Genomic DNA, 20,871 nt, shown 5'->3' on the forward strand with positions numbered 1-20,871 from the left:
CTTTCCAGACAAGGACCTGTGGGCAGTCAGGCATCCTATGCTCCATTACAGGTATGAATCCAGATCTCCTGACGTATTTCCCGGTGCCACATGCCCTATCCTTCCTTCCCTTTGCATCCCACTCCACAAGGTTTGATGAAATCCGTGCGAGCTTCTGTGCAAAGCGCTATGTGTGTGTGACTCCACTTCTGTCAGCTCTGTCCGCCCTCCCCCAAGGGCCAAACACGGAACAGGGAAGCCCTTGTCTCCTTAATAGGCAGACCACCATGCAGAGCCTTGGCAAGGAGAACCGCAGCTCGGTGTCTGAGTTCATCCTCCTGGGATTCTCCAGGGAGTCACAGGTCAGGATCGCCCTGTTCTCCTTCTTCCTTCTGCTCTACATCATCACTCTTCTGGGAAATGGACTCATCGTCACCCTGATCCACCTGGACTCACACCTGCACACGCCCATGTACTTCTTTCTCAGTGTCCTCTCCTTGGTGGACGTGAGTTATGTCACTACCACCACGCCCCAGATGTTGGTTAATATGGTGTGTCCAAAGAACACCATCTCCTGGGGAGCTTGTGCTGCCCAGATGTTTATCTTCTTGGTCCTGGGCATTGCTGAGTGCATCCTCTATGCCATTATGGCCTATGACAGGTATGTGGCCATCTGTTTCCCCCTTCGCTATTCCCTACTCATGAGCCGTCCCATTTGTATCAAGATGGTCACGGGCTGTTGGTGCGTTAGCGTAGCTGGGGCCCTGATCTACACCGTCTTCACCATGCAGCTGCCTTACTGTGGCCCCAACAAGATAAACCACTTCTTCTGTGAGGTCCCTGCTGTCCTGAAATTGGCCTGTGCGGACACGTCCTTCAATGACCGTTTGGACTTCATCTTGGGTTTCATCTTCCTCTTGGTCCCATTCTCCCTCATCCTGGCCTCCTATATCCGAATCTTTGCCTCCATCTTAAGAATCCACTCAACCCAGGGGAGGCTCAAGTCTTTCTCCACGTGTGCTTCCCACATCACTGTGGTCACCGTGTTCTATGGGCCAGCCACGATCATGTACATGAGGCCCGGCTCCTGGTATGACCCCGAGCGGGACAAGAAGCTAGCCCTGTTCTACAATGTTCTCTCTGCCTTCCTCAACCCCATCATCTACAGCCTCCGGAACAAAGATGTTAAAAGGGCCTTTCGGAATGTACTTGGTCACAGAAGAACCGCTCAGTGACCCAGGCTGTGTCAGAGCCGTCCAGAGTCATGGGCAGACTTAATGGGACTCATTTGCTTGACATACAAGTAGGATCTAACCAATCTTTCTGGGGATATAACCACCCAAGTTCGGGGTGGCTGTATGGCTACCCATAAATGACGGCCCCTCCATGGCTGCCACCGCCCCAATGACTCAGTTGAGTGTTGAGAACAAAGGCTTTCTTCTACAGTGACTGGGTCATGGTTCATGGCTATTGCTTTATTGTTTTTCCTGGTTCCATCCTCACCTCGAGAAGTTTGTGTCTTTTCTTCTGATCACAGCCAAATGTGTAATAGGCACACATGCTTTTCTACAGTGTAAGGGATTTGGGGGTGAAAATGATGTTAAAAGTAGACCAAGCATGTCCACAGTCTTTGCATGCACTTACAAGTAATAATTAGCATTGCTTTTTGCAATAGGAGCTATAAATTCCAAGCTAGAACGATTTTAGACACACATGTGTAACAATGTGGCTAATAATTGTTTTGGTCTGGACTCAGCTTGTGATACTAACTCTTGCCTGCTTTTATTACTTTATTTTATTTTTTTATAATGATTTTTATTATGTTATTTAGTCACCATGCAGTACATCCTTAGTTTGATGCAATGTTCCATGATTCATTACTTGCGTATAACTCCCAGTGCACCATGCAATACGTGCCCTCCTTACTACCCATCACCGGTCTATCCCAATCCCCCACTCCCTCCCCTCTGAAGTCCTCAGTTTTTTTCCCAGAGTCCATACTGTTTTTTTTACTTTAATCTCACTTTTATTTTGAGAAATAAATACTACATATATTTCATAAAAGGAAAGGATATGTATATATGGATATCTATATATTTGTGTGCATTTTTCTGTATATAGAGAGAACAGCAGAGAAAGAGATACCGCCGGAGAGAAATAATAATACAAAGACCCCATTTTTCCGTACCCCTAATAAACACTCGTTAATATTTTGCCTTATTTAGTCTGAGCCTTTTTTCTTTTTAAAAAAGGATTAAATGCCATTCGAAGTGTCCTTTGAATAGTCCCAGCTCCTAGGAAGAAACCACTACCATTCAACTGAAGTCTACTCCGTGTGGTTTGAAACTTTTGCTTACAGACAATTGCACCCACAGCATTGTTCTTGTTTGAGGTTGAAAATTTATAATGGTGGCATGATATCCGCATTATTCTGAAAAAAGTGTAACTCAGCCTCATGTTTTTGACATCTACCCATTTGATAGACATAGGACTAACGCATTCTCTGTAGTGAGCATTTGAATATACCACGGCTCATTTATCTAATTTTTTTTTTAAGAGTGGGAGATCCCCTGTGTGCATGAGCGGGAGTGGGGAAGGGGCAGAAGGAAAGGGAGAAGAAACTCAGCAGACTCCCTGCTGAGCATGGAGCCCAGTTCGGGGTCAATCTCAGGACCCTGAGATCACGACCGGAACCAAAATCAAGAGTCGGGCTCTTAACTGACTGAGCCGCACAGGGGCCCCAGAAAGTTGCTTTCTTTGCCCAAACCTTCACTTTTTTCTTTTTAAGTAGGCACCACACCCAGCACGGAGCCCAGTAGGGGGCCTGAACTCACGACCCTGAGATCACACTTGAGCTGAGAACAAGCGTCAGATGCTTCCCTGACTGAGCCACCGAGGTGCCCCTCATTTATCTAATTCGTTATTGTCAAATATTTATTTCCAATTTTTCACAATTTAAAAAATTCTGCAACAAATGTCTCTGGTTCTCCTTATACAAGGTTCCCCCCCTAGGATTTATGTGTATCGATGGACTTGGCAGAGGGCAGAATCAAAGAAATGTCAGATTTACTAGATACTCCTCAACTGTTCTTCCAAGAAGTTCTACTGATAAACCCCTCTAGTTCTCATCAACACTTGACATTATTTCTCTGTCTCAAGCATTCTAAAGTTGCTACCTGTCTCACAGGTGGAAAGCGGTAACATCTCTTTTTGTTTCATTTGCAGTTCCCTGGTTGCTAGTGAATTTAGCATTTTTTCATCAGATTCTTGGTAGTGGTGTGTAGTGAACTAAACTCAAAAGCCAGACTCCTGTATTCTATTCCAGCCCTACCCTTTACTAACGCAGCGGTGACGGGCAAGGTACAGAACTCTCTGAGTCTCAGTTTCCCCTTCTGTCAACGGGAAGAAAGTCGCATAGACCTCAGGAGGTTGTTGGAAGGATTACATGAGATACTACATGAAAAGCATTTGTCATAGTGAAAAACTAACTATTCAGTGAATATGGGACGTCGTTTGCTTTTCCTTGATTTGCAGTTTATTACATGTTTTGGATCTTCCTTGCTTATTACATGCATTGAGACTATCTTCTCTTGCTTCCTTGCTTGTTTTCTTTATGCAAAAGCAGCACGTTTACTCTTGCATTTTAGAGCACAGGTGCAAACAGAACGAAGAAAATGAAAGCTATCCATTATTTAGACGTGGGGATAATTACCGTTAACATTTCAGCATCTCGATTTTAGGGTTGAAAAGATTTTTAATCGTTTTTCTTTATACTTTAAAAGAAATATAATACAATTATTTAACTATTATGTGTTCTCATGATTTCTTAAATGCTTAAAGCACTCTATTTTTTGGTCACATACTCACTTTATCTTATTTATTATGATTTGGGGGGAGAGCTGGCTCACGATGTAGTTTCAGGCGCACAACACATTCAACATCTCCGCACATTACGCTGTGCTCACCGCAGTGTAGCTACCACCTGTCCCCATACACCGCTATTACAGTGTCGTTGCCCATACTCCCTGTGCTGTGACTTTTATTCCCATGACTTATTCATTTCATACTGGAAGCCAGTATCTCCCACTCCCCTTCACCCATTTTGCCCATCCTCCCACCTGCCTCCCCTCTGGCAGCCACCAGTTTGTCCTCTTTATTTATAGGTCGGATCCTACTTTTGGTTTCTTTGTTTGTTCTCTTGTTTTTTAGATTTCACACAGGAGTGACATCAGAAGGTACTTTTTTTCCTCAATCTGACTTATTTCACTCAGCATAATGCCGTCTAAGTGGTCCTTCCATGTTGTCACAAATGGCAAGATGTCATCCTTTTTCATGGCTGTGTGATGATTTTTAATTTGAATTATACCATATGTATTCTTCTGTAACTTGATTTATTCACTCAATCATAGGTTTTGACATTTATCATGTCACTTTGTTCTCACTGCTGAAGAGTTTTCTTATCTTTGGATAAAATGAATAATGACTTCTAATAAATAGAATTCTTATAAACTTATGGATCTTTTCCTTTACGGTTTTTCTTGAATGAGAAAAAAGCTCATAGATCCATGGAGGAACCAGTAAGAGGTTAAGATTGGTTCAAAGGAGGGGCGCCAGGGTGGCACAGCGGTTAAGCGTCTGCCTTCGGCTCAGGGCGTGATCCCGGCGCTGTGGGATCGAGCCCCACATCAGGCTCCTCCACTATGAGCCTGCTTCTTCCTCTCCCACTCCCCCTGCTTGTGTTCCCTCTCTCGCTGGCTGTCTCTATCTCTGTCAAATAAATAAATAAAATCTTTTAAAAAAAAAAAGATTGGTTCAAAGGAGAATTTGGCCGACGCAAATATATATTTTCTACTGGACAAATTCCATTTTCACTTCTATGAATAGGAATTATTTGCATTATTATAAATACGAATCATTTGTCTGCTACCAGTTTTCTTTAACTCAACAGTTATACCTGCACAGTTATAAAATACCCAAGGCCGTAGAAAGTCAATTAAAATAATACACCCTTATAAAGTTAGATAATCCTAGACAATATTGTCCCAGACAACATCTAGCACTGTACCAAGAGGACAGCAAGAAATCCCTGTTCCCTACTGCGAGTCTTAGATGATGTTTTTTCTTACAACACCTTCCCATGATCTTAAATAATCCTCAAAAATTATTCTTGATTTAAAAAAAACTGGTCTCATTATGTCTGGCCTCACTGCTTGCATCAGTGTAATAGGAATGTTAGCCATATGGTCCATCTCTAGTATGCTTTGCAAATCTAGAGACATGCAGTATTGAACCACTTCTAAACCCATAGAACTAACTTCTGCCTGGAAGTTTCCATATGGCATCTCAAATTCGACTTTTTAAATGCTCTATTCATTATGCTGAGGTTGGAAAACCAATCCCAAGAAAAGTCTATCCTTGGGGCGCCTGGGTGGCACAGCGGTTAAGCGCCTGCCTTCGGCTCAGGGCGTGATCCCGGCGTTGTGGGGTCGAGCCCCACATCAGGCTCTTCCGCTATGAGCCTGCTTCTTCCTCTCCCACTCCCCCTGCTTGTGTTCCCTCTCTCGCTGGCTGTCTCTATCTCTGTCAAATAATTAAATAAAATCTTTAAAAAAGAAAAGAAAAGAAAAGTCTATCCTTCATATTTAACCCACACTACCTATAAATTTGGGTGAATTCCCCTCCAGTCAAGGCTCCAAAGTTTCCAGAAGTTTCCTGCTGGCCAGTGGGTGGTATTTCTTACCATCTATAAGGTTGCGACCTTGTAAGCCAGGTCAGTTTTTCAGGGACAGCTTCGTAGAGATTGAATTCACAAGCGAAGTCAGTTCAATCCCTGCTACTTAATAGCATCTCAGCTCGCCCGATGAAAAGGTAAGGACTCTTACATATCATCTTTGTTAACAATCAGTTTGACCAAGTATATCCTGGTTAAATAGAAGACATGATTATGGAATGTAGGTCACTAAGTAAAGAGATTAATTTAAGTATCTGAAATCTGGTAAGTTAGTAAAAATCGGGTATCAGTTAAAAATGTTTCACTGCAGGGCGCCTGGGTGGCACAGCGGTTAAGCATCTGCCTTCGGCTCAGGGCGTGATCCTGGCGTGATGGGATCGAGCCCCACATCAGGCTCCTCCGTTATGAGCCTGCTTCTTCCTCTCCCACTCCCCCTGCTTGTGTTCCCTCTCTCACTGGCTGTCTCTATCTCTGTCGAATAAATAAATAAAATNAAAATGTTTCATTGCAGTCCAAAACCCTGGATCTACGAAATCAAGTGTGAGAGACAGGCTGAGGGGACAGAGAAAGGATTTTCTCATGTATCCAAAAAACCCAGAACATTCAAAACAATAGCAACAGTGATCCAAGCCAGTACCCTTATTGGCTTCTGCAGCTCTAGGGGGGGTGTTCTTGCTCTGCCGATTCTGGGGCCAGCGGTATTGGACCAGGAGAGTGGGGGACAGTCTTGTAGGACTGAGCCCTTACCTGTGGGATCCAACCCTATGTCCAGGTGGACTGGGTCAGAATTCAGGTGACTTGTCGGACACTGACTGGTATGGGAGATGTGCTTGGTGGTGTGGGGGGGAAGCCTGCACTGGATTTGGGGTCAGCATTGTCACCCGGCCACATGAGGAAGGAGGTGGGTGACACCCCACAGCCCTAGTGCTTGGGGTGGGCAGCCAGGGAGAGGCTGTTCCAGGCTGGGCCAGGAATTGCCAGAAAGAAACAGCCCTCCAGAGAGTGAGGAGATCTCGGGGTGGGAGCTCCCCTGTGGGGCAGGCAAAGGCCTCCAGCCCTGAGGGTCTCAGAGGGAGCTGAAGGCGGCTTTAGCTGGCCGCAGACACCACCAAATCCTGAGCTCCCCTCAACGGGAGCAAGAGGCCTCTGTGGCCTGGTCAGTGCTGCAGTGGACTCCCTGTGGGGGTCTGACTCAGGACAGCAGGGAACAGGACAGAGACCCTGTCACTGAGGAGGACACCCCCAGCCCTCAGTGTGGCAACACTGGGAGAGGGAGGGGCTTCATCAAGGAGCACAGCACCCAGTGAGGCTCCAGGGCGCCCAGCCCTGGCTTCCCACACCCTCCCGCGTCCATGAGGCAGGCTGGTGTGAGCCAGGTGGCCCGGCCAGAGGAGGCCTCCTGTCCCAGAAGCCAGGTTCTGGAGCTCTGCTCACAGTGGCTTCTCCCCCATGCAGCTGCCAATTAAACCATTCCTATGTGATGAAGCCAAACCCCCGTCTGGCTCCTGGGGGACATATTGGGCCACGTTCCAAATGTTGTGCCAGCCCCCTGGGCCATCTGTGAGCACACGGCCTTCTCATGCCCAGAAAGGATGGAGCGCGACGTGTCCTTTGCCCTCCAGGCAGAACTGATCTCCTCACCCTTTGGCCAGAAGCATCAAAAGACAGAGGGCTCCCAGGTCTTTGCTGCTGCCTCAGAATTGCAGGGTGTAAGTTCTTCCTCTTATCGGTCTTGAGCCTTTGTTGCTAGTTCTGACCCTTTCTTTCTTGCTCTTCTCTCCACCAAGAAGAAAGCTGCTCACAAGCTTTCTGAAACGCCAGAACATACCCTCCCGAAGAGCTGGGACCTGAGAGCCATGGCAGTTGAAGACCTCCATGGGTACCGTCCTTTATAAGACACGGGGAAGTGTACCCATGCCCCACATAAGCATAATTAATGTGTCACCATGTAACATTGAGAAAGTTGAATGAGTTCACGCTGCCTGATAAACTGTTATTTTAAAAGTCATTTAAATATTTACTAATTTTTATTTTGTGAGATCCCGATCTTTCAGCCAGTATCCTTTTCTTTAGGGCCTCCAACATGTCTGTAGATTAAGAAATCCCCAGGACCCTAGACACTTTGCCACAGTACGTAATGGGTGAGACAGCCCTGGGGACACCACTTGGCAGGGGAGAGGACAATTTCTTGGCCTTCATCACCCTAGACCTCCCATGGTGTCTCATTTTATTTTCCTGGGGGAGGAGGAAGAGCTGAGAAAAGACCTGCCCTCAGCGCCCTGTCCGAGCCCCACACACACCCTCCCCAGCGTGGGCCATGCCACCCCGGCTGAGCCCCTTCTCCCCTGCTGCACCTGGGCCTCCAGGAGCCCACGGCCTGAGGTCCTTGGGGAGTGAGTTTCCTCAGCAGGAGCCTGGGCCAGAGGCTGCAGGGACTGTCCCGACTAGGGCCCTGGGGCCACATGCCACTCAGGAGTGGCCCCCTGAGTCTGCGGGAGCCCTGCCCACAACCCCCTTCCCTGCGGGCTTATAAGGTCGGACAGCAACGCCCCTGACCATGCTGGGGACAGGAGCCCAGCCTGGGCCACAGTCTTGCTCACCGGCCACTGTTCTCTCTACTCATGTCTGTGTGAGTGGGTGCACGACTGCCTGTCCCTGCCTTTCTCTTTCTTGCTTTCCCTCCCTGTCCGTCGGTCTCTTCCTGGCTCTGGTTCTTCTTGCTGCCCTGTCTCCCTGCCTCCAAGGTTCTGTCTCTCTCCTCCCCCTGCCTTCTGCAGCTCTGGCTCTGCTGTTCTTTTTTTTTTTTTTTTTTTTTTTTAAAGATTTTATTTATTTATTTGACAGAGAGAGAGAGACAGCCAGCGAGAGAGGGAACACAAGCAGGGGGAGTGGGAGAGGAAGAAGCAGGCTTCCAGTGGAGGAGCCTGATGTGGGGCTCGATCCCAAGTCTCCGGGATCTTGGTCTGAGCTGAAGGCAGATACTTAATGACTGAGCCACCCAGGCACCCCTGGCTCTGCTGTTCTGACTGGGTCTGCAGTTCTTTCGGCCTCCCTTGCCCTCTTGACTCCTCCGTGGATTGCTCGCTGGGCCTCCGCAGGAGCCGGTGGTGAGGCCCCGGCTCTCTAGGGTCCCTGGTTCTTCTCTTCTCAGCCTCTGCTGTCTCTGTGATTCACACAATGCCCCCTTGCAGCGTTTCCCTGGGTCTCCCCTTGGAACCTGGCCCTCGGCCCTTCCCTCCTCCAGCTCGGCCTCCACTCCTCTGTCCACACTGTCTGGTCTGCCGTCACCCACCTGCTTGCTCTCCTCTTCCAGCTCCTTCTCCCTCCTCTCTCCATGCCCCTGTCCTATGGCCTCTGCCCCTTTCCTTCCCTGCCTGGGCTCGGGCGGCTCTCGGTGGTGTAGCTGCCCCAGGCAGCCCCCCTGTGCTCCCGCCCCCACCCCTTTCCAGAACCGCGGACAGACCTGGGCCTGTCTCCTCCTCCGGCTCCCGCCTCTTTCCTCTTCCGTGACTTGCCTTGTTCTGTCCGTCTGACCCTCTCCCACTGGGTCTCCACAGCTCCACTTCTCTTTCCTGTAGTCCTTTCTCCTCTTCTGACACAAGGGGAAGAGTGACCCTTCCTCTGCCCTCTTCCACCTTGGCTCCAAGGGCTTTGCCTCTCTGGCCTGTGCCCCTCGCATTCTGGGTCTCAGTGCCTCTTGGCCTCCTTGTCGCTTATATTGGACTCTCTTTTTCCCTTCCAGGGCCTATCTCTCTTTTTCCATCATTTTCTTGGCTTTTGTTGCTCTCTGGGTCAAGCTTCTCTGGGTCATTCTTAGCCCCTGCAGGTCAGTGTTGATATGGGGGGAGGGTGTGTGTGTGTGTGTGTGTGTGTGTGATGGGGAAAGGGCTGGAGAAAGGAAAAGTGAGGACAAATCATATATATCTTCAGAAGTCATATTTCAGAATTAAATATTACTGTAATCAACCACAATTTTTACTGATAAGAAACGGTTACTGGCTCTGAGTCATGGCAGTAAGTCTCAACAGCGAAAATTCGAAACTCTTGAGACTTTCATCTCCTAACTGTGCTGCAGGAAAACAGATATGAGAGGAGATCAGTACAATGGCCCATGTGAAAAAGCAAGCAACTTTCCTCTGATTTCTATCACATCCTAAAACAGGAGCAAGCCCGGCACCCCAGGCTCAAGTCGCGGACAGCCTGGGGACCAGAGGCTCACCCTCTACCAGGGCCTCACAGTCACGCCACCTGTTTCTGTCTTCACACTGGCAACAGGTCATCATCAAACCTGGCTGCGAGAGGGCCAGAACCGGAGGCTCAGAGAGGCCAAGTAACTGACCCCGAGACACACGGCAAACCAGCCAACGAAAGTGAGAGAAGAAACCAGTCCCCAGGCTGCATTCTGGACAAAGACACAAACTCATCAAAGGCCAAGGAATCCTGGGGGCAGAGGCCTGTCCTGCATATCTTCTCTGCTTCCTCTGTCCTCAGTCAGCAGGCACAAGCTGGAGGTAAGACCCGGCAGCCTCTCATCGCCGTGGCCCTTGCTTAAGGACCTCCATGCCTCAGGAGCTGGGAGAGAATGTAGTCTGCAACAGCCGGTTCCCTCTGTCCGTAAGTCCCATTCCTGGCTCTTGGCTCGTCTCTGAGAGCAGCACTGGGCAGCGCAAGAGCCCAGACTAGGGGTCAAGCCACATGGGTGCCCACCATGCTTGAGACGCTCTTGCTGGGTGACCTTAGGCCAGTTGCTTGCCCTCTCTGAGCTTTGGTAAAATGAGAGGATTGTACTAGTTGTTCTCAGATTGAGCTTCAAGTCAGTAACTCGTAAGAGGAGCCACTGGGAGCCATGTGTGTCTGGGTGAGGAGGGTGTGAACGGAGTGGGTTCTGAGCTCCTGCAGAGGTCTGTCTTTGACAAAACATAAAAAAGCTTAACTCTGAAGTTGTAAGACTCCAGGTCCTGCTCCCCAACAGCCCAATGGTCCAACATCCATTTCCAGTTCTGTTCTCGGGAGCCGCCCGTCTACAGGACGGTGTCCCCTCGGTCCCACATGCCTCCCCTCCTGGCTAGGCCTTGAGTGTCCTCCATGGAAACATGTAAACACAGTGCGGCCTAGGCACCTACGGGGCGTGGGATTGTGAGGCGCCGGCACCCCCCCCAGCTCTCCAGCCTCACCCTCTGTCGCCTCCAGTCGCCTCCAAATCTAGGTATAAGTAGAAAAGCATTGAGTATCTGTCCTGGAGGGGCTGCTGCAGGTTATCTGCCAAGCTCCTTTTACAGCTGAGATCACGAGGGCCAGGAGGCCAGGCGACTTCCCGCGGCCAGGCAGACGACTAGTGCTCCGGTGAGTGGGAGAACCGGACTCTTGAGGACACAGAGGGACAATGACCAGGGGAGTTGTCTGGGCCCAAATGTGAAGGCCTGGGTGCACATTAAGAATTCTGGTCTCTTTTATTATTAACGATGAACAATGGCCTCTTGGTCCTAGCTGGATGGCAGGCAGGGGGAGGGGGAACAGGGGGATGTAGGCCGCGAGGAGTGGGCAGACTCATGCTGGTCTTGTGCCCGTTGCTGAGGACCTGCAGCTGGGGGCTGGCCTCTTCGGAGGGAGGCTGGGGGCTGGAGCTGGAAATGAGTGGCCAGAGCTCAGAGCGCCCTTCCCAGGCCCGGCTTCCTCCTCTCAGCGGCTGGAGCCTTCTCTGGACTTTCATGGTGGTTTAGGAAGCAGAGATGTGTCTGTGTGTTACGGCCCCCCTCCTGTGCTGGCTCAGGCAGAGACCCCAACAGTCCCCCAGGTGCCTTTGACGCTTATCTGCCGCCGACTTTGTTCAGTAGCATGAACCAGGACTACCTTCATCCAGCCTCCAGCCTCCCCGCAGGGTCCCCACGGCACAGACGAGGTTGCTGAGGTTCAGACAGGTGGAGTAATCGGCGCGGGTTACGCAACAAGAACAGCAAGCCCCTCTCGCCAGGTGCGCTCGACCCCAAATCCGCGGCTCTGCCCTGCGCGCCGCCTCCTGCCGTGACGGCTCTAGCTCCGCTTCTCCTGGCTTTCTAGTCCCAGAGGTCTGCCGACCTCAAGAATCTAGAATCTCAGCTCATCTCCCTGTTTCCTGTGTGATCACATCCTTGCCCTCTGCGAGCTGCTCCCGTCCCGTCCCAGACTGAGTAGTTCTCACTTGGGTTACCATTCTGTCTCCCAATCTGACTTCTCCACCTGCCCGGACTCAACCTGGGTCTTCACCTCTCAGGTCATCTCCTATCCGAAACACTTTTCCCTTTGTTTTTTAAGATTTTTTTCAAAAATTTATTCATTCGAGACACAGAGAGAGAGAGAGACAGAGACACAGAGAGAGAGAGAGCATGAGCAGGGGAGAGAGGCAGAGGCAGAGAGAGAAGCAGACTCCCCACTGAGCTGGGACCCCGATTCGGGGCTCAATCCCAGGACCCAGAGATCATGACCTGAGCTGAAGGCAGATGCTTAACCATCTGAGCCACCCAGGAGCCCCCCAAAACAGTTTAACCTTAACCAAGACATGTCCGTGCATTAGGCTGCATAAGCTGACTCCAAGTGCAGCTCAGGGGAGGAGAGGAGCTAGGACATCGGAGGGGCTCTCCCTTCCGTTCCCTCTGGCATTCTCCAGGCCCCTGTGTCTCTCTCCACCTGCCATCTTCCTCTTTGTACCCAGCCTTTGATCTACACAGTCTGAAGGAAGAGGCCAAACCCCTATGTATTCTATCTTCAAACTACTTTGAACTTTATTCCTTATTATAAAAGGAATTCGTGTTTAATGTGAAGAATTAGGGAGTTCAAAGAACATTAACAAGTAATATCACCTATACATCTAAGCACCAGAAATGACCACTGTTAAGGTTTTGGTATGTTCTTTTCCAACTTTTGCCTATGCATATAAATCTTTATACTGTTAGGATTGGGTGGGATATAGTTTCATATTCTGTTTTTTTACCTTCACGGTCTATTAGAGCATTTCCCTACAATGTGAAGGAGTCTCCAAATACGATTTTAAAGGCTACAAGGTATTCAATCACAGCACTAGCCCATAGTTTATTTAACCAGTCCCCTGTCACAGGACATTTCGGTTGTTTCCAGTTTCCCCTATTATAAACCATATTGCAGGGAACACCCTTGAGGAAAGTCTCTTCCCACATCTCTGACTTTTTTCCCTTTGCGAAATTCTTAAAGGTGAAATCACACACTGCCACATTTTCCTGCAGAAGGGTATAGTAATTTATTTCCCATGACAATATATTATGAGAATTCCTATTTCACTGTAAACGCGCTGATGCCAGGCATCATCATTTTAAAATAGATTTTGCAAATTTTATTGTTCGAAAATTATGATGTCGTCGAGGTTTTAACTTGCGACCTTTAATTGTTGTGACAGTTAAACTCTTCTGTGGGTTCACCAGTCACTTGAATCTCTTGCGAATTAACTATTCACATCTCACTGTCAGTTGTTAGAATTTTTCTTCCTATCTTAAAAGATATATTCCAAAGACATTAATCCCTTGTCTTCTATGCATATCACAACCATCATTAGTTTTTTTTCAACTTAGAGAAAATTATTTTGCCAAAAATACTCATCTTTTCCTTTACTCTTTTATTTTTATGTTTGTACAAAAGGAAAAAAATTGGCATTCAGACAGGGGGAATGTGAGCGGCTTGGGCAAAAATATGAACGTAGAGAAGTTGAAAGAAAGAGAGCCAACTTTCTCGGCACAATGAAGTAAGTGGTTCTCAAAGCGTGGTGCCGCCGGCAGGCAGCGTGAGCCTCACCGCGAACTTGTTACAAATGCAGGTTCTCAGGCTCCACCTAGACCTCCTGACCCCGGAAACCCTGGGTGGGAAGCACAGCAGGGTGTGACAAGACTTCCCGGTGGTTGTGATGCTCGAAGCAAGGAGACAGGCAGGTGGAGTCTGTGGCTGGCTGCTCAAGTGACGGGAGGAAAGAGTCCTAGACCAGGGAGACAAAGGGAGATGGGATGAGGTTTCCGGAAGGAGTCCAGGCCCCATCTTGGGACTAGAGAGAAAGAAAACTGCTGCAGGGATGGTTTGGGGACTTTACGGAATTAAATATTCAATTTTAAACTGTGCTTCATATAAGACATGTTTGTCTAACACGCCTGCCGGACCAGGCTTACGACAGCCTTGTGTTGGGGAGTTTGGGGCGTAAAGGAGAAAGAGAATGGGAATGAGCCGTGGAAGAGGTCGGTACCCACCCCAGGAACCAGTGGGGACCAAGAGTTCAGTGAGAGCAGGAATTTTGAGAACAAAGTAACCAGGGATACACAAGGAACCCCCCAAACTACTACAAATCTGAGAAGAAGGGAGAACATCAGCCTTCTCCCAGTGGAGGGGATGAGGGGCTGTGCTGCCCTGTGAACATACGAAGGGTCATCAGCTTGAGGCTGAAGGACTCCCAGCGTTCAGGTCACGCTTCAGAGGTCGTTCTTGATAGGTTTTATTTTTTGCATTTCACGGTTTAGCATAGTTAGAATGTGTCTCCACAGGCGGCACAAAAGAACTTGTCCTACCCAGATCGCTAACTAACTGAACGACATTGTTAAACAGCTTCCTGCCCTCTGCTTTGTAACAGCCCCTTCATCGCCGCTCGGGTGTGTTTCCAAGCTCCCTGTCTGTCCCATCCGTCTGTGCGTCTATCTCGGAGCTCACGGTACATTTTTACGGTATTATAGTACATTGCACCTTGCACCTTTGGAAGAGACAGATAAAATACAGGATGCCCAGGTAAACTTGAATTTCAGGCTTCTGTTTATTCGCGAAACCTGACAGCTCTACCTCCATTTTGTTGTTCTTTTTTCCCCTTCGGTATTTCCTTGACTATTCTCATCCATTTATTCTTTCATGAGTGTTGAATCACATTATCAAGTTCTTATAATATCATTCTATTGAGTTTTAATTAGATTGCATTAAATAGATAAGTTCAGAGCTGTTTTTGGGTTTTTTGTTTTGTTTTGTTTTTTCTGGGGGTTTTTTGGTGTGGTTTGCTTGTTTGTCTGTTGTTTTTGTTTTGCCAATTTTAGTCTTTCCTTCCAGAAACAGGGACATGGCGCATCCCTGAACTTGCTCGAAGCCTCCTTTATGTTTTTCGAGAAAGTTCTGCAGAATCTTGTTTGTTTTGTTTTCATTTGTATTGCTCTCATAGGTAGGTCCTGAACATTTCTTGTGAGGCTCATCCCTAGGTATTTGTGTATTTTCGTTTATTTGCTGCTTTTATAAAAAAAAAAAACTCAATATATTTCTAACTTTTTGTCTGGTATAGAACATTTCTACTTTTTGGGTTCTTCTTAGATTTTTAATGATTAAAATATATATATATATATATATATATATATATATATATATATATTCACTGTAGATAAAAAAAAATCCTAGTCCTGAAACGTAAAAAGAAAAAGGAAAAGTGCCTCATTCATACCTAGGGCCTCGCTCACCACTACCACAAGCCTCAGTCCTCAATGATAATAAATGCTGACAAGTCTGTGTATACTTGCAGGCATTTTCTATGCATCTAAAATGTGATGTAAAATACATGTTTACAAATTTGTGTGCATACACACTCCTGTACACATGGGATCTTGCCATGCATATTGTTCTTTGAATCTCCTCCCCTTTTTGTAAATTTAATCTGGTTGCATGGGGCTAAGCGGGAGCAGGGACATCTCGAGGAGCCAGGCTTGGGGAGACAGTCTAGGCAGCGGGGCAAGGTCAATGCCTGTGAGACGCAGAACCAACGATGTCAGGGCCCAGCTGCTGGTGTCGCATGTGCTCCTGGGTCCCCAGTATTTTTATGTTAAGCCAACTTAACCAAATTCTTTCATTAGTTTTAGAACTGTGTCCGTTGATCCTCTTGGATTTCCAGATAAGACAAATACAACATTTGCAAATCATTGTAATTTTCTGAGCGTTATAATTTTATTTCCTTGCCTTAAACTATTTCTTTGGCTACAGCTCTCTGAATAATATTCTATACCAGCGGTAAGAGTCGCACTCACTTTGAGCGTACACCCTTCGAACAGGGATCGTAAATCCAAATGCATGGGGTGGGGGGCAAGCACAGGCAGTTTAACCAGGTAAAACTAGTCTGCGAAAAATAAGGGACCACAAGGAATAGCGTGAACTGGGGAGTTCACACTCCATCCAAGAGGACTCATGCGCTCACCTCCTGCTGGCTGGAGGAATAGGGCCCATTATTGCCAACTCTCGTTTGTGATGCTGAAAAGCTAGTTTTTTATGTGTAAGCTCCACTTTTTAAAATATTGGCAATTAATTCAACTTTTAAAAACTATATGAAATGTATCTAGGGGTTATATGTGGCCTGCAGGTGGCCATTAAGTGACCTCTGTGCCATAGTCTTAGCATGAAGCCTGATGCTGGCTCTTCCTCTGTAAGAGAGACGCTTTAAAATATCAAAAGAGTTTTTGGAGGTGCGATATTAAATGTCTCTGTGAGAGTTCACAAACCAGAAAGTCGAGAGCAATCTGCAAAGCCATGGGAACACCGGGAGTACGAGTCAGCAATGGATAAGGAGGTGAGCTGGGGCACCCACCTGGGCAGAGTGCACGAGCTTGGAGAGCCTTCCTGACAAATGTAACCGCCCTCCACAAATTTCCCTTTCACAAAACTCCACGTTTTGTGGATTTACTGCTGCACGGTTTCCTATAATCACTAGAATTTTTAATATGCTCAGAACAAAATATAAATTTTTCTGAAACATAAAACCAGAAAGGCAATGAATACCGAAAGGTAGACCAGCCACAGGGAAAGATTTTAAATCTCAGTAAGTGCACCATCTCCAACAAAGCAAAACCAACTTCCTGGCACCATATGGACCATGTGAAGGAAGGAGTTTTTGAAGAGTTTCTCATGGAGAAGGTATGATAGATATGCGCCTCCTCAAGGCTATGTCCTCTTCGTGTGATGTGTAGGGCCGTCCTTTTTATTTTGCTAACTCTAAAAATTGTTTATGGGACTATACTCACTTTACCCATGACCTTTCCTTGACTATAAAATATCCCTCACATTATAGCAAGCATTTGGTAAAAATTTGCTGAATGAATGGCATAATCAATGAACACCAATGAAAAAGCTCATTCACCAGAAGAAGCTAAATCTGAAATATTAACTCGAATTTTTATTCTGCATAGCATTGACTTTAACCCCCCATTCTAACCCTAGTCCCAATCCTTGACCCAAATAATGAGTATAATAGTCCTCCCCGATCCTAATCTGAAACCAAGAATTAGTAACCCCTACACTTCCAAGAGAAAACAGAAGATGCGGTGAATAGTAGAAAAGCAAGGCTGTGTCAGCAAAGGAAAAACAAACCTAGAGGCCAGAGAGGAGCACGGAGTACGACGCCTCCCTGATTGGGCGTTCACCACTTTCGTCACCTTGACCCTCAACCAAATCCTGAACCAACCCCAGTACCACCCAAGCTACTGTGGACACATCTCATGGTGCCTCCATCTGCCAGTCCAGACTTCCTGTTAAGAACCATACATGAAACAAGTGTGAAAATTCCTTACACACCCTCGTGATAGACACGCAATCAAATACACATCCTCCAAACTCTTTAAACAGGCAGATCACAATGCAGGACCTCAACCAGTCCGCCGTGACAGAGTTCATTCTACTGGGCTTCGCCCCCAACCCCAGGACCAACGCTCTGCTCCTCACCTTCTCTCTGGTCTTTTACCTGCTCATCCCGTGAGCAACAGCCTCCTCACCGCCCTCATCCGCCAGGAGCCCCGCCTCCACACACCCACGTGCTTCTTCCGCAGTGTCCTCTCCACGCTGGACGTGCTACACGACCACCACGGTGCCCCAGATGCTCGCGCCTGTCCTCAGCAAGAGGCCATCTCCTTTGCCAGGTGTGTGGCTCAGATGTTCGTCTTCCTCCTCTTCGGGGTCACTGAGTCCTGGCTCTTCTCCATCATGTCTGTGGACAGGTACGTGGCCATCTGCCACCCTCTCCGGTACAAGGTCATCATGAGCCGCCGCACAAGCCTCCTCGCGGCAGGCATCTGTGTGGCCTACGGTGTGGTGGGTGGCCTCAACTACACCTTCTTTGCCGGGCGCCTGCCCTACTGTGGCCCCGATGAGATTGACCACTACTACTGCGAGGTCCCTGCCGTCCTGAAGCTGGCCTGTGCAGACACGTCCCTCAACGACTTGGTGGACTTCATCACGGGCTTCAGTGTCATCGTGGTCCCTCTGACCCTGGTTGTCATCGTCTATGCCAACGTCTTTGCCACCATCATGAAGATCCGCTCAGCCCAGGGACGGATCAAGGCCTTCTCCACCTGCACCTCCCACATCGCCGTGGTCACCATGTTCGCCATTCCACGCATCATCGTGTACGTGAGCCCTGGCTCCGGCAACTTGTCAAACAGTGGCAAGACATTGCCACAGCCTTCCTCAACCCTGTCATCTATAGTCTGAGGAACAAGGATGTGAAAAAGGCTTTCCTCAAACTGATGGGATGGAGCAGGGCCCCAGAGTGAGGCTTCAAAAAGGAAGACCTTGGGAGCCAAACAAAGCAGGACTCACAGCCAAACCCCGCCATGAGACCTGGAAGGCTGTACTCCCTAAAGTCACGACGTCACCTGGCCCAGTGGGAAGGAACTGGGTGCTCAGACAACAGCAGTATCTTTGGTGACGTGGTTTGGGACAGAGGGGATACACTGGTCAAGAGCCGGGACCTCAGTGCCGGACAGAGCAAGACAAGAGACTTGATTTGAACAATTAATAGATATGCGGCGTGTTGCAAGTCATGTAACTTACGCTAAGGGTTATATCTCTTTCTCACAGGGAAGTTGTGCTGATCACATGAGATACTATATGAAACATGTTTAGTACAAGACTGGCAATAGCTTTCAACAGATACTAGTTTTAATTTTTTTAATTTATTTCTCAGGATGAGCTGTCAGCCTTGAATTAGCCACGATCCTCTTCCGGGCTGTGAAAGTGACTAGAACCCTAGAGAGTAAAGAGAAGAAAAAAGGCAGGGAGTGAAAGTAGTAGTAAAAACTCAAAACCCGAGAAGTGGAGAATCTTAGAGGGAGAGACTCGAGAACGAGGAAATGAACCCTTCTCTCCCCATCCGCAATTCCTTCACACTGAAATCATCTTACAGTACCACTTTGTAGCCATTTGCTTTTGTGCTTTTGTATCTTTATACCTCGTGAATTTCCTTTTCCCCTTGTTCCTAATAAAGTCCATTTTGGAAAACGACAACCTGTCTTGGGCAGTCTCAAGGAAGAGCGACTCTGTCCACCTGAAGATGAACAAAATTAGAGAGGGGTGCGTAGGCATAATGTTCCCCCGGAGGGATGCAAAATTTAGGCAGTCCAGAGAGTCCGTGGGGAGCTTCTGCCTTGCTCCCTCCTGCTTGGAGGGACCTTTCCTGAAACTCTGCTTACTCCTCATAGAGTCTTTACAAATGTAAATTGTTTTCCCCAAGTTTCACCAATCTGCAGTCACGTTCCTGGGCATCACCCGTACTTACGGGCTTTGCTGTTTGCTGCCGCAGGAATTCCAGCACCCAACAAAGCAATACCCACAAGGTTCTAGGGACATGTTCCACAAGCTAACAGCCATCCCCTTTGGCTTGTTCTTTCCCCAGCAGCTTGCTGATATACACTGGCTATGAAACTCCTTGCAAAAAAAAAAAAAAAAAAAAAAAAAATCAGCTGGGTTGGCCAGAAAAATTCAACATGGATGTCTGTGCCCCCAAGGGAGACCAAGGTCCATGCCAAGGGAGCAGGTTTCAATGTCCTCAAAGATATTGCCCTACCCGCCCCCCACGCAGGAGCCAGAGTGTCGCATCAATAACGAAGCAATTTTAAAAGGCAGATAACAAAATAGGGCGTTTCATTGCAATATACTTACAAACGTGGATAATGACATAGAAAGAGCTCTTACAAATTGGTAAGAAAAATACAACCATCTCAGAAAACTGGCAACAGATCTGAACAGTTCGTTAAAAAAAAAAAAAGACATTCAAATCATCAGTAAACATATGGGAAAATCCCACCACAGTTGGCACTAAAGAGATGCAAATGAAAATATCAAGGAGATCACTTTTTCTCCTTTGAAACTGGCAAAGAGTTTTTAAACAATAGAGTCAGAGGTGGCTAGAACACATTGAAACACTTTCATACATTGCTCGTGGGAGTAGGAATCCATGTTTTTGCAAGGTGATTTGGCCTTATGTATCAAGAACCTTAAATATGTTCATAACTTCCTACCTAATATTTCTACTTTCAGGACATTTTAGGAAATAGACATCTAAAGGGCAGGAAAAATAACACAATCATTTTTATTCTGTTAGTTAAATAGGAAAAAGTTGGAACCAACTGAAAACATTCTGTAATCATGCATGAGTGATTACAGGATATATGGCATGGCCACGTAATGGTGCACTACACAGCTATTGAAAATGTACTTTATAAGAATATTTAATGATGTGAATGCTCACAGCAGGATACTGAGTGCCTAGGGGCAAGAAACAGCCGGTGACCCGTTAACACTCGTAAATACCTTTTCACCCTTGAAGTCAGACATTAAAGCTTAGAGTAGGAGAGAGGGCCACTGAGTCATACTTCTGTACACACACACACACTCCCCGCCTTTTCAAATTAACGAATCAATAAACTAACCAGGGCAGCTTACCTTGTCTGTGTTTTCAACTTGTTCTCTTGCTCCCCTCTCGCCCCAATTTAACCTCACCCCCAATCACAACATGCAGACAAGCTTCCCCACTGAGCTGCCCCAGCGAGTTCCACCCAGAGTATCTCAGATCTCTGTGTCCGGAGGTCTGACCGTGTCTGCCCTTGCGGCGTGCGAACTAACCCCTGCCCCAAAGAACTTCTGGGGATTTCCTGTTTCCGTTTCCGACTTCTGCCCCAGTCAATGTTGGCAATTTACCTTTTTTTTTTTAATTGTCCATTTTATCTAGGTTCTCAAGTTGGCATCAAGTTTTTTTTTTTTAAGTTTGCTGTATATGGAGCTGTATATCCCCTTTTAATCCTAAAACACATCTTTCTTCTCCCTTTAGTCTTTAAACAATTTCGCCAGAGGACCGTCTGTTTTGTATTTTCCAAGAAACAGATTTT

General features: G+C 47.4%; 1 protein-coding gene and 1 pseudogene across 1 annotated transcript; both read left to right on the forward strand.

Moving 5' to 3' along the window:
• Positions 1-266: 266 nt before the first annotated feature.
• On the forward strand, positions 267-1,228 carry LOC100465463 (olfactory receptor 2A12). The gene has a single exon (XM_002930966.4). It carries the CDS (start codon positions 267-269, stop codon positions 1,212-1,214), a length of 948 nt encoding a protein of 315 aa, XP_002931012.4. The 3' UTR covers positions 1,215-1,228.
• A 15,998-nt stretch (positions 1,229-17,226) lies between these two features.
• Positions 17,227-18,258, forward strand: LOC100465715 (annotated as a pseudogene).
• The last annotated feature ends 2,613 nt before the right edge of the window (positions 18,259-20,871 follow it).

The sequence above is a fragment of the Ailuropoda melanoleuca genome, chromosome 2 (genome assembly GCF_002007445.2).
Source record: "Ailuropoda melanoleuca isolate Jingjing chromosome 2, ASM200744v2, whole genome shotgun sequence".
NCBI lineage: Eukaryota > Metazoa > Chordata > Mammalia > Carnivora > Ursidae > Ailuropoda > Ailuropoda melanoleuca.